The 12,473-nt window shown below is 38.1% G+C and overlaps 1 protein-coding gene across 1 annotated transcript in view; it reads right to left on the minus strand.

Moving 5' to 3' along the window:
• LOC126297970 (histone-lysine N-methyltransferase trithorax-like) overlaps nucleotides 1–12,473 on the minus strand; it is a 116,012-nt gene that overhangs the window by 41,282 nt on the left and 62,257 nt on the right. The window contains exon 5 of the mRNA XM_049989286.1: nucleotides 5,944–6,056. Within this exon, the coding sequence (XP_049845243.1) occupies nucleotides 5,944–6,056 (113 nt within the window). The remainder of the gene's footprint in view (nucleotides 1–5,943; nucleotides 6,057–12,473) is intronic.

Genomic DNA, 12,473 nt, shown 5'->3' on the forward strand with positions numbered 1-12,473 from the left:
TAACTGCAAGCCCCCTTCCCCACCCCCCAATTTCATAACCACACGAATGAAGGTGAGCACTACATTCATAGAAAAATATTGTGAAATTTTGAAGGTCAACTTTTTGTAAGCCATTTATGTTATCTTGTCATCTCTTTGATGCTCAAGCATCAACCACATAAACCCATCACAAATTACACACTTCTTCCAAAATTATCACCTTATTTTCTTCTTTCTTTCTTTCTTTCTTGGAGACTAAAAGTACTAAATGGTTGGAGAAAGCCAATGGGAGTCCAACCTACATCCTTCACACAAGCGCATGTGTTACACACACATTTAACAGCAACTTTTACATAGAGAAAACATAAATTTAGGCTGAGAGGTAAGCAAACCAATAAAGGTTTCTGTAGCCAAAACCATCCATCAAAATTTGAAGTGTACAATTACTGATATTTTCGAAACAAATAAAAAATCAGAATATCTTGATAGATCACTGCAGACAAAAATGAAACAATAAAACATAACTACCACAGAACAAAGGGGCTAGTTTAAAATCGCTGCAGATTTTTAAAAAGTTATACAAAGGAAGAAAGTTGGAGGGAAAAGTTTTTCTAGCCACCTACGGTGTTCAAAATGAAAATGGTAAAAGACAAGTATAAAGTTCCTCACGTACTAATAATTTAGCACATTAATACTCTACAGTATGTAACTGTATGTGCAAGAGCTTTACAAAAATGACAACTACAATAATCTTCGACAGCATAGATTCTCAGCCCCAAAAGTGTATTAGTAATGAGAAAAACCCTGCAAATTTACAGCAATACTAAGTTATCGCCACAGGATTGGTGATTAGCAGAAGCATGGAAAAGTCATTCCTGATGACAGTATGAAGATGTACAATCTTTGTATCTACTACCTAGTAATACTTAATGCAAATAGTGATAGGGAGGTACTCCATTCTTCTAGAATCTTTTAAAATATCCCACACATAAATAGTGACATAATATTATTATGAGACATATCCAGATATAACAAAAATATTACACAGAGTAAGTAGTATCATAATTTTTACAATAATATCTGGCGTCCTCTGGTTCCTTTTGCATGTGGGCATATGAAGTATCATTTGGTAAGGTCAGATTTCTTCCCTGTCAACAGCTCAGATTCCAAGAATGCCGTGATGGTAACTCGAAGTGGTTGCAGTATGGGGGAGGAAAAGTATGATAAAAAGAAAATGCTTGCCCTGAATTTAATTACAAACCCTCTGCAAAGGTAAATAATTCAAAACTGATCTTGCTACAGGCTCTTCGCTTGTAAGTCACCAACTAATTCAAGACTGAAATCTGGCACATAAGGGGGGGGGGGGGGGGGGGGGGGAATGAACGTTTACACAACAATCAAGGACAAGTATCTTTTCCCACACTGTTTTAAGGCCCTGTTACTTCCCTACTATTTTTATTAATTTGGGGTATCTGCAGCTCAGACTCAAGGAAAAGTCTAAGGAAGTTCTGAAAAATGCTGCTAGAAGCCTCTGCAAGCAGTTATTTTGCCTCGGAAGCCATTGTCTTAGTACTTCGAGTATTAAATGCTAAGTATTTTTTATCAGGCAGCAAATTCAAATTTAATATAGCTCATCTTTAAATTTAGCAATTTTTCAAATAATTATAGCAATACACAAATGAACCCCTCCCCATGCGCGCTCAAAAAAAACATGTTTTTAAGAAACCTGCAGAAGTTGGCAAGCATGGTAAGCACAGTTTTGCATTTCGACAGCTCCAGGATTTGGAAGCTGCCGGCACACACTGATGCACATTTAGCCATTTCTTAATGCTGGTAATATTCATGATGTAACAATAATAAATGTTTCACTGCCTTAAATTAATTTCATATTCGTGAGTACCAATAATTTCCACATCTGAACAAGAGGGTCCATATAAACAAGCTTTTACATAACCTTGTTACTTCCATGAGAGACTTCTACTATAGCACATGACTGACATGAATCATATGTTATACACAGTGCATGCAATGAGTGAAACTTTCCCACTGCATCATTCCCCCTCCTCTCCCCTAACTCCATTTTTGTTTTTTCCATTGACCCCTAGGAGAATGAGAGCAGTGCTTGCTCAACATTTCCAGACAATACATTTGGATTTCACCCCTTGCTTAAGGCTACTTTCGTACTTTTGTAAAGTGCCAGGTTTAAAGATGTTCACTATACTGTGAAGTTGAAAAGAGAAGTGATGGCTGGTGTTATACATTAGAAGTTGTGCTGAATGATCCTGTTAGGTACCACTGACAGACGTGCTTACCCATGAATGCAGAAATTATCCGAGTGAATGTACACGGAGTTGCTCGATAGCAGAAAATCGTTAATTTCAAATGAATCCGCAATTGGGTTGCCTGTATCATAAAAAATTGAGGATTTTCTCTTCGTAGACACATTTCAACTGCACAGAAGTTGCCAGAAAACTATGAGGAAAGACTCGTTGAATTTCAACATTTCATAATCAGAAGGTGCGCCAAAAATAATTATCTGCCTCGTCAACAATTTAGGAAGAGACAGATTGCTACTCTCCATGAAGAAGACATGTTAAGTTGCAGACAGGCACAAATATAAGACACTTACACAAAGCTTTTGGCCACAGCCTTCATCAGCAAAGGAGAAAAACACACTGTTCATAAACACAAGAAAGCAAACCTCACGCACACGTGACCACCAACTCCAGAAGTGCAGTGGTTTGTATCTTAAAGATAATACCTCATCTGTTGTCATTTTTTATATACTGTATTTTCCCAAATGCAAGCCGACCTTATTTCTAATTTTTGGTGTCCAAAAATGTAGCTGTGACTTAGACTCGAGGCAAAGTCTAATGGCATTCTGGGCCAAGCTGCCTCAGATGGCAGTCGTGTGTGTGAGGTGAGCTTTCTTGTGTGTATGAACTGTGTGTGTTTCTGTTTTGTTGACTGTACACAGCAATCTATCTGTTCCTACATTGTTGGTATTCCTATATGGAGCTTCCATTATCTTTTTGGTCAGATAGGTAATGTGGATCAAACTCTGGTATATTTCGATATGCCAAGAAATTACATCCTAGGAGCAACTGGAGAACAAAGATGTGAAGATAATTTCTGTAATTGGTGAAATGCAGTGTACGTCTGTCATGCTTGCCTGCACAGCCAATGACCACAAACTACCACAATTCAATGTTTTTAAATGCAAGAAGTTACCTAAGTCTGAGGTATTTCCAGAATGTGTTATTGTACATGCTAATGAATGGCTGGTTCACAGAGGACTTGGTTTAGAGTGGATTAAACTTGTATAACAACATCGTACTGATGCCTAGCTAGGTTTGCCAAACATGCTGGTACCAGTTTCATATGCTAGTCATACTACCCAGCTGTAAAGAGGAAATCAGTAGAGAGTAGAACAGATTTAGCTGTAATTCCAGGAGGGATTACGTCAATTTAACAGCCATTAGATGTCTGTTTCAAAAAAACCATTTAAGGACATACTTAAAAATATGTACACACAATGGCTAACAAAAGAAGCTAAGCATTTAACACCTACACAAAGTGTTAAGCGTGCCAGTTTGTCTAAGTGTGTGAGTGGATTGACCAATCTTTGAAATGTGTACTGAATAAAATTATCTATCACGCATTTAAAAAATGATATATTTCTAACTTTCACATTTCATCGTAAATCAATTTTCTTGGTAGACAGGCGACAGTATCCACTCAGTCTGTGAGCCTATGCTACTACAAATGAGAAAGACAGAGAGTGTGTGTGTGTGTGTGTGTGTGTGTGTGTGTGTGTGTGTGTGTGTGTTCTACTATGAGTTGTAAATTTGTATTCATGCATGCCACATTTTTTGGGGCTTCTCTGTAGCACGACTTTCCTGTGATATCACCGCTCACAGCTCCTTGCATGTGGTACCTATTACAGCTGCCATAATTTGTTTGTCGAGCAACGCTGACTGATGTAGGAGATACTGTAGAAGAAACATTTTCTGTAATGATGACAATACTTACAGTTCACACTTTGTATGGATCACTTGTGCTGGAAATCATTCTGTGTAGACAAATATACTGCTTAGAATGTTAAAAAAGTAATCGAAACTAGATGATACAAATTAGTGTCTTTAATACATAGATTGCTCTTCACCAAATTTATATCCTTTAAATCAACTGTGATGCTGTGTGTCAAGCCAAAATGTACCTTTCTTGGATGAAAACAATATACTTTGTTGAAATAAATAATACTTCAGATGAAATTCATTTGAAATAAAAAGACTGACGTATGACTCAAACATGAGATATGGTAGAGTCTGCAAAAGTCTTAGTGGCCCCAACTGCAATAGCTCCACACGGAATATTTTGAAAGATATCGCGGATCTTCACTGCTGTCTCTGTTTGTGATGTAACGATAATTTTAAGTGTCCAATAAGCTAAAGTTGTTTCCACGTGAATTACTAAAATTAGTACAACTCCTCACAAATCCCTGAGAGGTGGAGCCACTATCATTAACCATATCTGTTTTGATTTTTAAATACAACTTGAAATAAGGCATGTACCACAGAGACACAATTCAATCACTCTGCTCATGGCTGACATGGCACCAGAGCGTAATTTATGAGAGCAAGCACACTGATGTCGCTGTGTTTGTTATTTTGAAAATATGTTTTTATGCACATTCTCCTTTCAACTAGAGATACACCGTATGTTGTGCAATAACAGTAACCAAATGTTTGTCACTTTTTTTGTTGTTTACATGCAGAAAATAAAGCTATTTCAATCTACTTCTGATGAAATAGTGCATCTAGATACAATTTGCTGTGCAATAGCATTTATTAGTTAAGTTCGCATTTTGAGGTAAAATTTGCATCTAAATTCACATTTATCACAAATGATAATTTTTCTGGTCTCTAGTATACTTGTGAAACTGAAAAAGCATTGTAATTTTGTTTGTATTTTGTACAGCCAAAATCACGAAAATGTAAAAGCACATGGACAAACTTTCCTTAGGCGCAAAGCATTAAGTGGCAACAGTACATAGTGATGTTTTTAAAACCTAACACTGCACATGAGAAAGCACCATGGGCCTAATTATTTTCAAAATATATGAAAAATTACCATAAAAGCAATAACCCTGTGACAAATTGAATGGAATCAGCTACTACACATTTCATACTCCATTATCCAGCAGCAAAGTGAGATCCTACAGAAAAATATCCATGAATGAAACAGAATAAAGCACTGCACTTGGAAGCAACACAACCAGACAAAGACAATACTGAGAAATTTTCATCAGGGAATGATATGTAGCAATATCACAACTACATGCAAAGTAAAAATGATCAAAAAGACCTAAAAATCACAGTGGACATCAATATTGCCTGATAATGAAGAATAAGTCTCCAATTGTGATAATTTCATTGAGTGCTAACAGAAGATAAATATATTTGTATACTAAGAATCCTTCTTTAAGAAAGAAAGCTGGTACAGTTGAGTATGTATGGACTTCCCTTCCATAAATTCCTAGGAAAAACACAAAACTGTATAGTGCGATCCAAAATTTGCTGAAAATGGTGATGAAAAGTGAGACCATTACTGGACTGAAATGTCGCGTGTGCATGGATTGAAGACAATGAGAATTTGCTTGACCATACCAATCAGTAACGACAAATTGAGTAGGGGGGGGAAAAAAATAAGGTGTGTGTGTGTGTGTGTGTGTGTGTGTGTTTGTGTGTGTGTGTGTGTGTGTGTGTGTGTGTGTGTGTGTGGGTGTGTGTGTGTGATTGCTATGATAAAGCAAATTTTCCTTGTCTTCAATCCAAAACTTAACCAGATAAATGCATTCCTTTTCCTTCAGATACCAAACACAGACACAAAAAAAACAGTTCAAGTCCTTTCGTTAAATAATTTTCACATAATTACTGTTACTATTTCAAATTGCAAACTTACCTGCAGATAAACTCTACAGTATCTGGAAGGTAGCTGAGTATATGATATTTTTCATCTGAAAGTCCTTCACATCTTGAATGGACCCAGCAATTGCATTTCACACACTCCATCATCTAGGGTAAGACAGTATCACATATTACATACAGAATAGAGCATAAAGCATAACAAAAAGTTAAATATCTGAACACTATGTTACAAGATGACATTAGCACAACACACATGGTTCTACACAAACATAACCCTTATAGAACGAAACCAAATAATAAATACTGATTTTTGTAGCAGTGACAAATTCACTGATTAGGAAATGGACTGGTAAAATATCTTATATCATCAATATCTACCTGTCTTCAAACTGGTGCTCATAATATCATGTTACATTGGTACACCATAACAATTTATATAATTTTTGAATGCAGAGCAGACCGATAAAATCTGTAGAGTGCAGTAACACCTGCTGATACTCACACCTGCTGATACTCTATCTCCCCAGTCCTACCTATATACTGTTTAAGTGCACTGAATGTTTCTGGAATCTGGAACAGAATACTAAAAGCTCAGAATGATTTTTTTCTCTCATCAAGTTCAATGCCTCACAAAATAAGACAACCACATTTCTGAAAATTGGAACACCTAAAAAAGATACATGTGAACGAATGGTCTGTATAACACAGATCTGTATAACAAACCCCACCCGTGTGGGGTTGCTGGTCCCCATCGCTTGCCTCCCCATGTGGCGGATAGGTGAACGTCCTCCAGGTATGGAGGGTACCAGGGAAATAAAATACCTAGGGCAGACGAAAACCAGCAGGTATGAGGGCCGATGGCTTGGATGAAAGGCAGAGTAGCCCCAACCATCAAATGCTGCCTTGCAGTCAGTAGAAGGATCTACAAAGGCTAAGGATGTTCCTCTGAAAATGGAACCAGCTACCCGCCGAGATGCAAGGAGTAACCCCTCAAATGGTTGGATGGAAAGTTAACAATCTTCCCCTGTAAAAATCATTTGCTGCAAATGCTAACAAAGGAATAAGCCGGACAGATATTTTGATGATGACCCCATCAAACAAAAAAAAAAAAGGATAAGAGATACGTACATATGAACATGGAATGTGTGGAACCTGTACCAAGCTGGAGCCCTATGGCAGCTGCTAATGCAAGTAAACAACTACGGTATAACACTATTGTCTCTCCAGGAAATTAGGTGGAAGGGAAGTCACATAATGGACTCCCGAAATTTCACAATCATCTATAGTGGCGGGAGGACATATACCTTTGGTACAGGTTTTGTAGTTGCTAAAGGACTGAAACATGCACTTCAAACCAATCAATGAACGGATGTCCATAATAAGATAAGGGGAAAATTTTTCAAATAACAATTGTAAATGTACATGCACCCACAGACGAGGCAGATGAACAACAGAAGGATGAGTTTTATAGAAAGGTAGAGCAGTTGAATGATCAGGCTCCTTAACATGATATTAAGATCTTAATAGGAGACTTGAATGCAAAAATAGGAAAAGAAGAGGCAACTATAGGAAGACATTGCCTCCATGAAATATCAAATGACAATGGAATTAGTGTTTTGGATTTTGCTATAAGTAAAAACATGACTGTCAGCAGTACATGTTTTCCATATAAAAAGACACACAAAGAAACATGCATGTCACCAGATGGACAAACTAGAAATGGAATAGACCATATATTGATTGACTACAGGCATGCATCAGACATCATGGATGTTAGGAGCCCACGTAGATATGACTGCAATTCAGTGAGAATTAAGTACAGGCAAAGGATTTGGCTACTGAGTAAACTAAAAGGCCACAAAAAGAAAAGTTTTGACGTTGAGAAACTAAAGTCATAAGAAATACGTTGAGTATATCAGATGAAAATAGAAGAGGGGCTTTAGAACGATACTGACACATTAAATCAACATATAGAAATAATGTGGAAACAATGTAAGACTGCAATCTTCAAGGCAGCTGGGGAGGTTCTGGGACATGTACGAGCTCAAAGGAAGGCTGATTGGTTGAATGAAGAATGTATGAGAAGAATTGAGGAGTGCAACGTAGCATGAACAAAATTATTTCAGGGAAGGACTAGAGCAAATCTGAATGAATATAATGAGAAGTGCCATGGAGCTAAAAGGGTTTGCAGAAAGAAGAAAAGAACACTAGAAAAGAAAAAAATGGAAGAAACTGAACAGCTAGGAGAAGAGAAGCAAGTATGTGAAATGTACCAAAAGATTAAAGAAGGAAAGGCTGGGTTTCAAGCCAGAACAGATATATGCAGAAATAAAGATGGGAATTTGATAGGGGAGAGTAATAAAACACTTGACAGATGGGCAGAATACTTCCAAAAACTACTGAACCCGGAAATAGGATAAGAATAAGAGAACTGGAGGAAATAACTTATTAGGGACCAGAGGTCGTAACACAAGAACCTGCAATGGAGAAAGTGATACAAGCCATTAAGACATTAAAAAATAATAGGGCACCAGGAGATCAGATTCAGGTGGAATTTCTCAAATATGGTGAGGAAGCATTGTGGAAAGCAATACATAAAATAATACTGAACATCTGGCAGGAGGAGAGCATGCAAATGGAGTAGAAAACAGCTACTGTGTGTCCCATACATAAAAAAAGAGATGAATTAAACTGCCAGAATTACCGAGGAATATCCTTACTACATACTAACTATAAATTGTTCTCCACGATCCTAACTAGGAGGCTTACTCCCTATCTGGAAGACAGAATTCGACACTATCAGAGTGGCTTTAGAAGAAATAGGTCAACAACTGACCAAATATTCACATTACACATACTACTTGAAACATGTTGTGAACATCAAGTAAACATACATCAGCATTATATTGATTTTACATAAGCCTATGATAGCATCTCAAGAATGACATTGCTGAATGTGATGGAAGAAGCTGGAATATCTAAGAAGCTCATTAAACTTACTATGATGACCCTCAGTGAAACCAACTGTAAAGTAAAAATACAGGGCTGAATCTCCAGAGAAGTGGAAGCGAAAAAGGGACTGACACACGGTGACAATATCTCCTCACTGCTACTCAACCTCTGCCTATAAAAAGGCTAAGTCAGATAGAGATAAATAGAGTAGGAACCATTTTTAATCGTTCACTGCAGTACCTAGCCTACACAGATGATGTGGCATTACTTGCACGAAACACTGCTGTGCTGGCTGATGCCTATCAACAAATGGAGAGAGGTGCAAGGGAAAGACCAAATATGAGGTATGCCCACAAAGTTCCGTTTGGTTATATAAAACAAATGTGTACATATACAGAAAAAATATTTATTGTACAAAAATCTACAACTGTTAAACTAATTTTCTACATAGCTTCCAAAATTTTGTAGGCACTTGACATAGCATGGCGCATGTTTTTGTATTCCCTCTTCGTAGAAGGTTGCCGCCTATGTATTCAGCCATGTGGTAACGTGTTCTTTCAGCTTGTAATCACCGCTGAAGTGCTGAAAACCAAGGACAGATTTGAGGTGTAATAAGAGATGAAAGTCGACAGGAGTGCAGGAGTGAGGTACGGGCTGTATGGAGGATGATCAAATGCATTCCATTGAAATTCCTGTAAGAACTGTTTGGTCAAATTCGCTGTGTGAGGTCGGGCATTATCGTGGAAAAAAACAACACCTTTTGACAGTAATCCTCAGCGCGTGTTCTGTATTGCGCAGCACAATTTCTTAATGGTCTCGCAGTAACAATGTGCATTGATTGTTTAGCTTCGTGGTAAGAAATCAATCAGCAAACTGCCTTTTCTATCCCAAAAAACGGTGCACATGACTTTTCGTAGTGTCAAGATTTGCTTGGGCTTAACCATAGTTGGGGATGAAGTGTGCCTCCATTCTACTGACTACCGTTTTGTTTCAGGGGTGTCGTACAATACCCAAGTTTCTTCCCCTGTGACTATCCGAGAAAGAAAACCATTGCCTTCTTCATTGTAGTGTGTCAAAAACTAAAGTGCACTTCCCCTCCGTTGTTTTTTTTTTGTTGTTCAGTGAGAATTTTGGGTACCCAACACGAGCAAAGTTTTCAAAATTTCAGTTTTTCAGTAACAATTTCATGAATTAGTGATCGTGACATTTGTGCGACTTCCGTAGCAAGGGCACTATGCATAAACTTATGGTTATGCTTAATCTCCTCTTCAATTGTGTGAACCAGTTCATCAGCAACCTCAGACGGGCGTCCACTTTGTTCTTCATAGTATGGGCATTGATAACCGCGCTGTTGAGAGCCCCACAAGCCACTCATCATCATCATTACCATCATCGTTCTTCATCGTGCACTTGATCATGACCTTCATTGAACAGCCTGACCCATCTTCTAACCATTGAATCACTTACAGCAGGCCGGCTGGTGTGGCCGAGCGGTTCTAGGCGCTTCAGTCTGGAGCCGCGTGACCGCTACGGTTGCAGGTTCGAATCCTGCCTAGGGCATGGATGTATGTGATGTCCTTAGGTTAGTTAGGTTTAAGTAGTTATAAGTTCTAGGGAACTGATGATCTCAGATGTTAAGTCCCATAGTGCTCAGAGCCACTTTAACCATTTGAACTCGTAGCATTTTGTCCGTAAACCTCGCAATGAATTTCTTTGGGTTTAACTTTCTTTGCATTTAGAAAATGAATCACAGATCTGATTTCACACGTGGTGGCTCACATTATAAAGAAGCACTACAAAGCACACATCGGCAGCAGCGATCTGAAAATGGCGTACATGTCTTCTCCTCGAGTCAGATTAACCGCAGTGCATGCTCGGAAATGCAATCGTAGTGCTACCGTGGATAGAAATACAAATGGAACTTATTCTGTGGACAACCCTGAAAGGGTTAGAGACTTCAAGTAACTCGGATCAACTATCACAGAGACAAATGACATCAGCAGCGAGGTGAAAGCTAGAACAGCAGCAGGCAACAGATGCTACTTTGCCACACTACCCATGCTTAGCAGCTCACTTCTACCACAGAAATATAAAATCCTCATTTACAAAACAATTATAAGACCAGTTGTTATGTATGGTGCCGAGACATGGACCATGACTGAAAATGAGTAAAGGATCCTTAGCATTTGGGAGAGAAAAGTTCTGCTTAAAATATACAGCCCAATATATGATCAAGAAGGTTGGCACATCCGTACGGATGCAGAATTAGAACAACTTTTTGAAAAACCTGACATTGTCACTGCCATTAAAGTAAGAAGACTGCTATGGGCAGAACCCATGGTCAGAATGGAAGAAAATAGAATATGTAAGAAGATTTTTGATGGCTAGGCTTGGGGCAGACAATGGAAGGGACATCCCAGAAAGAGACGGCTGCTGCTGGAGTCAGCCCAAACAAATACTTCTTACCATGCCTTTCATGCAATGCCCAGAGAGAGATGAAAGTGTCAGTTTGTTTCCCTTTACAAAAAAAAATTATTATTAAAGTGTAATTTTATGTGCTCATTCAGTAGAGTGGTCCCAAATTAGTCAAACACAATATTTGTCTTGTCAGTATGTATTAACAGTGTCAGTAAAACATGAAGAATAATCAGTACTTCAGTAGTGACCATAACTCCCTGGCCAGTGCCAACTGCTACCGCCATGCAGCAGTGCTGCTGCTCAGTCACTCCTCGAGTACTGGCTATTCTTTGTGTTTTACTGTCCCTATTAATTGATATTGATGAAAAAATGTCACTCTTGACTAATTTGGGACCACTGTATCAAATGAGCACGTAAAATTCAGCTTTAAAAATAATTTTGTTTGTAACAGGAAAGAAACTGACACTTTCCGTTGACACTGGGTGTTGTATAATAGATGTGATGAGCTGTATTTATTAGCGCTGACTCCAGCTACACACAAACAAAATTGCAAATATCTGCAGATATATCACAGAAAATAAGTCTAAGACTCTTGGGAGAGAGACCCTGTATAAACACATTCAAAAAATGTTTGTTTGGTGCCATATGAAATGAACACAGAATCAGTCATATGTATCCATCTTTTACTTACACTGTCCTCACTATAACATAGTTCCCTTGTAAAAGACAGTTCTTCAGTTCCAAAAACCTTCATGTTGTTATGGTTGCTGTTCACACTTTTGCCAACAAATAATAGTCATGATTGCATGTTTTATTTAACTATGTTTGCTGACAATATCATTTAATAATGCAAACTGCGTTTTCTGTTGTCTCCAGATGCCTTTTCATACACAATCTTCTGTATCTACATCTACAAAGATACTCTGCAATCCACAATACAGTGCATGGTGGAGAGTACACTGTACCACTACTAGTCATTTCGTTTCCTGATCCATTTGCAAATAGAGTGAGGGAAAAATGACTGCCTATATGCCACCATATGACCCATAATTTCTCGAATTTTATCTCTGAGGCCTTTATGCGCAATATATGTTGGCAGCAGTAGAACTTCTCTGCAGTCATCTTCAATTGTCTGTTCTCTAAATTTTATCAATAACATTTCTCGAAAATCATGTCACTTGCCCTCCAGGGATT

This window comes from Schistocerca gregaria, chromosome X, assembly GCF_023897955.1.
Source record: "Schistocerca gregaria isolate iqSchGreg1 chromosome X, iqSchGreg1.2, whole genome shotgun sequence".
Lineage (NCBI taxonomy): Eukaryota > Metazoa > Arthropoda > Insecta > Orthoptera > Acrididae > Schistocerca > Schistocerca gregaria.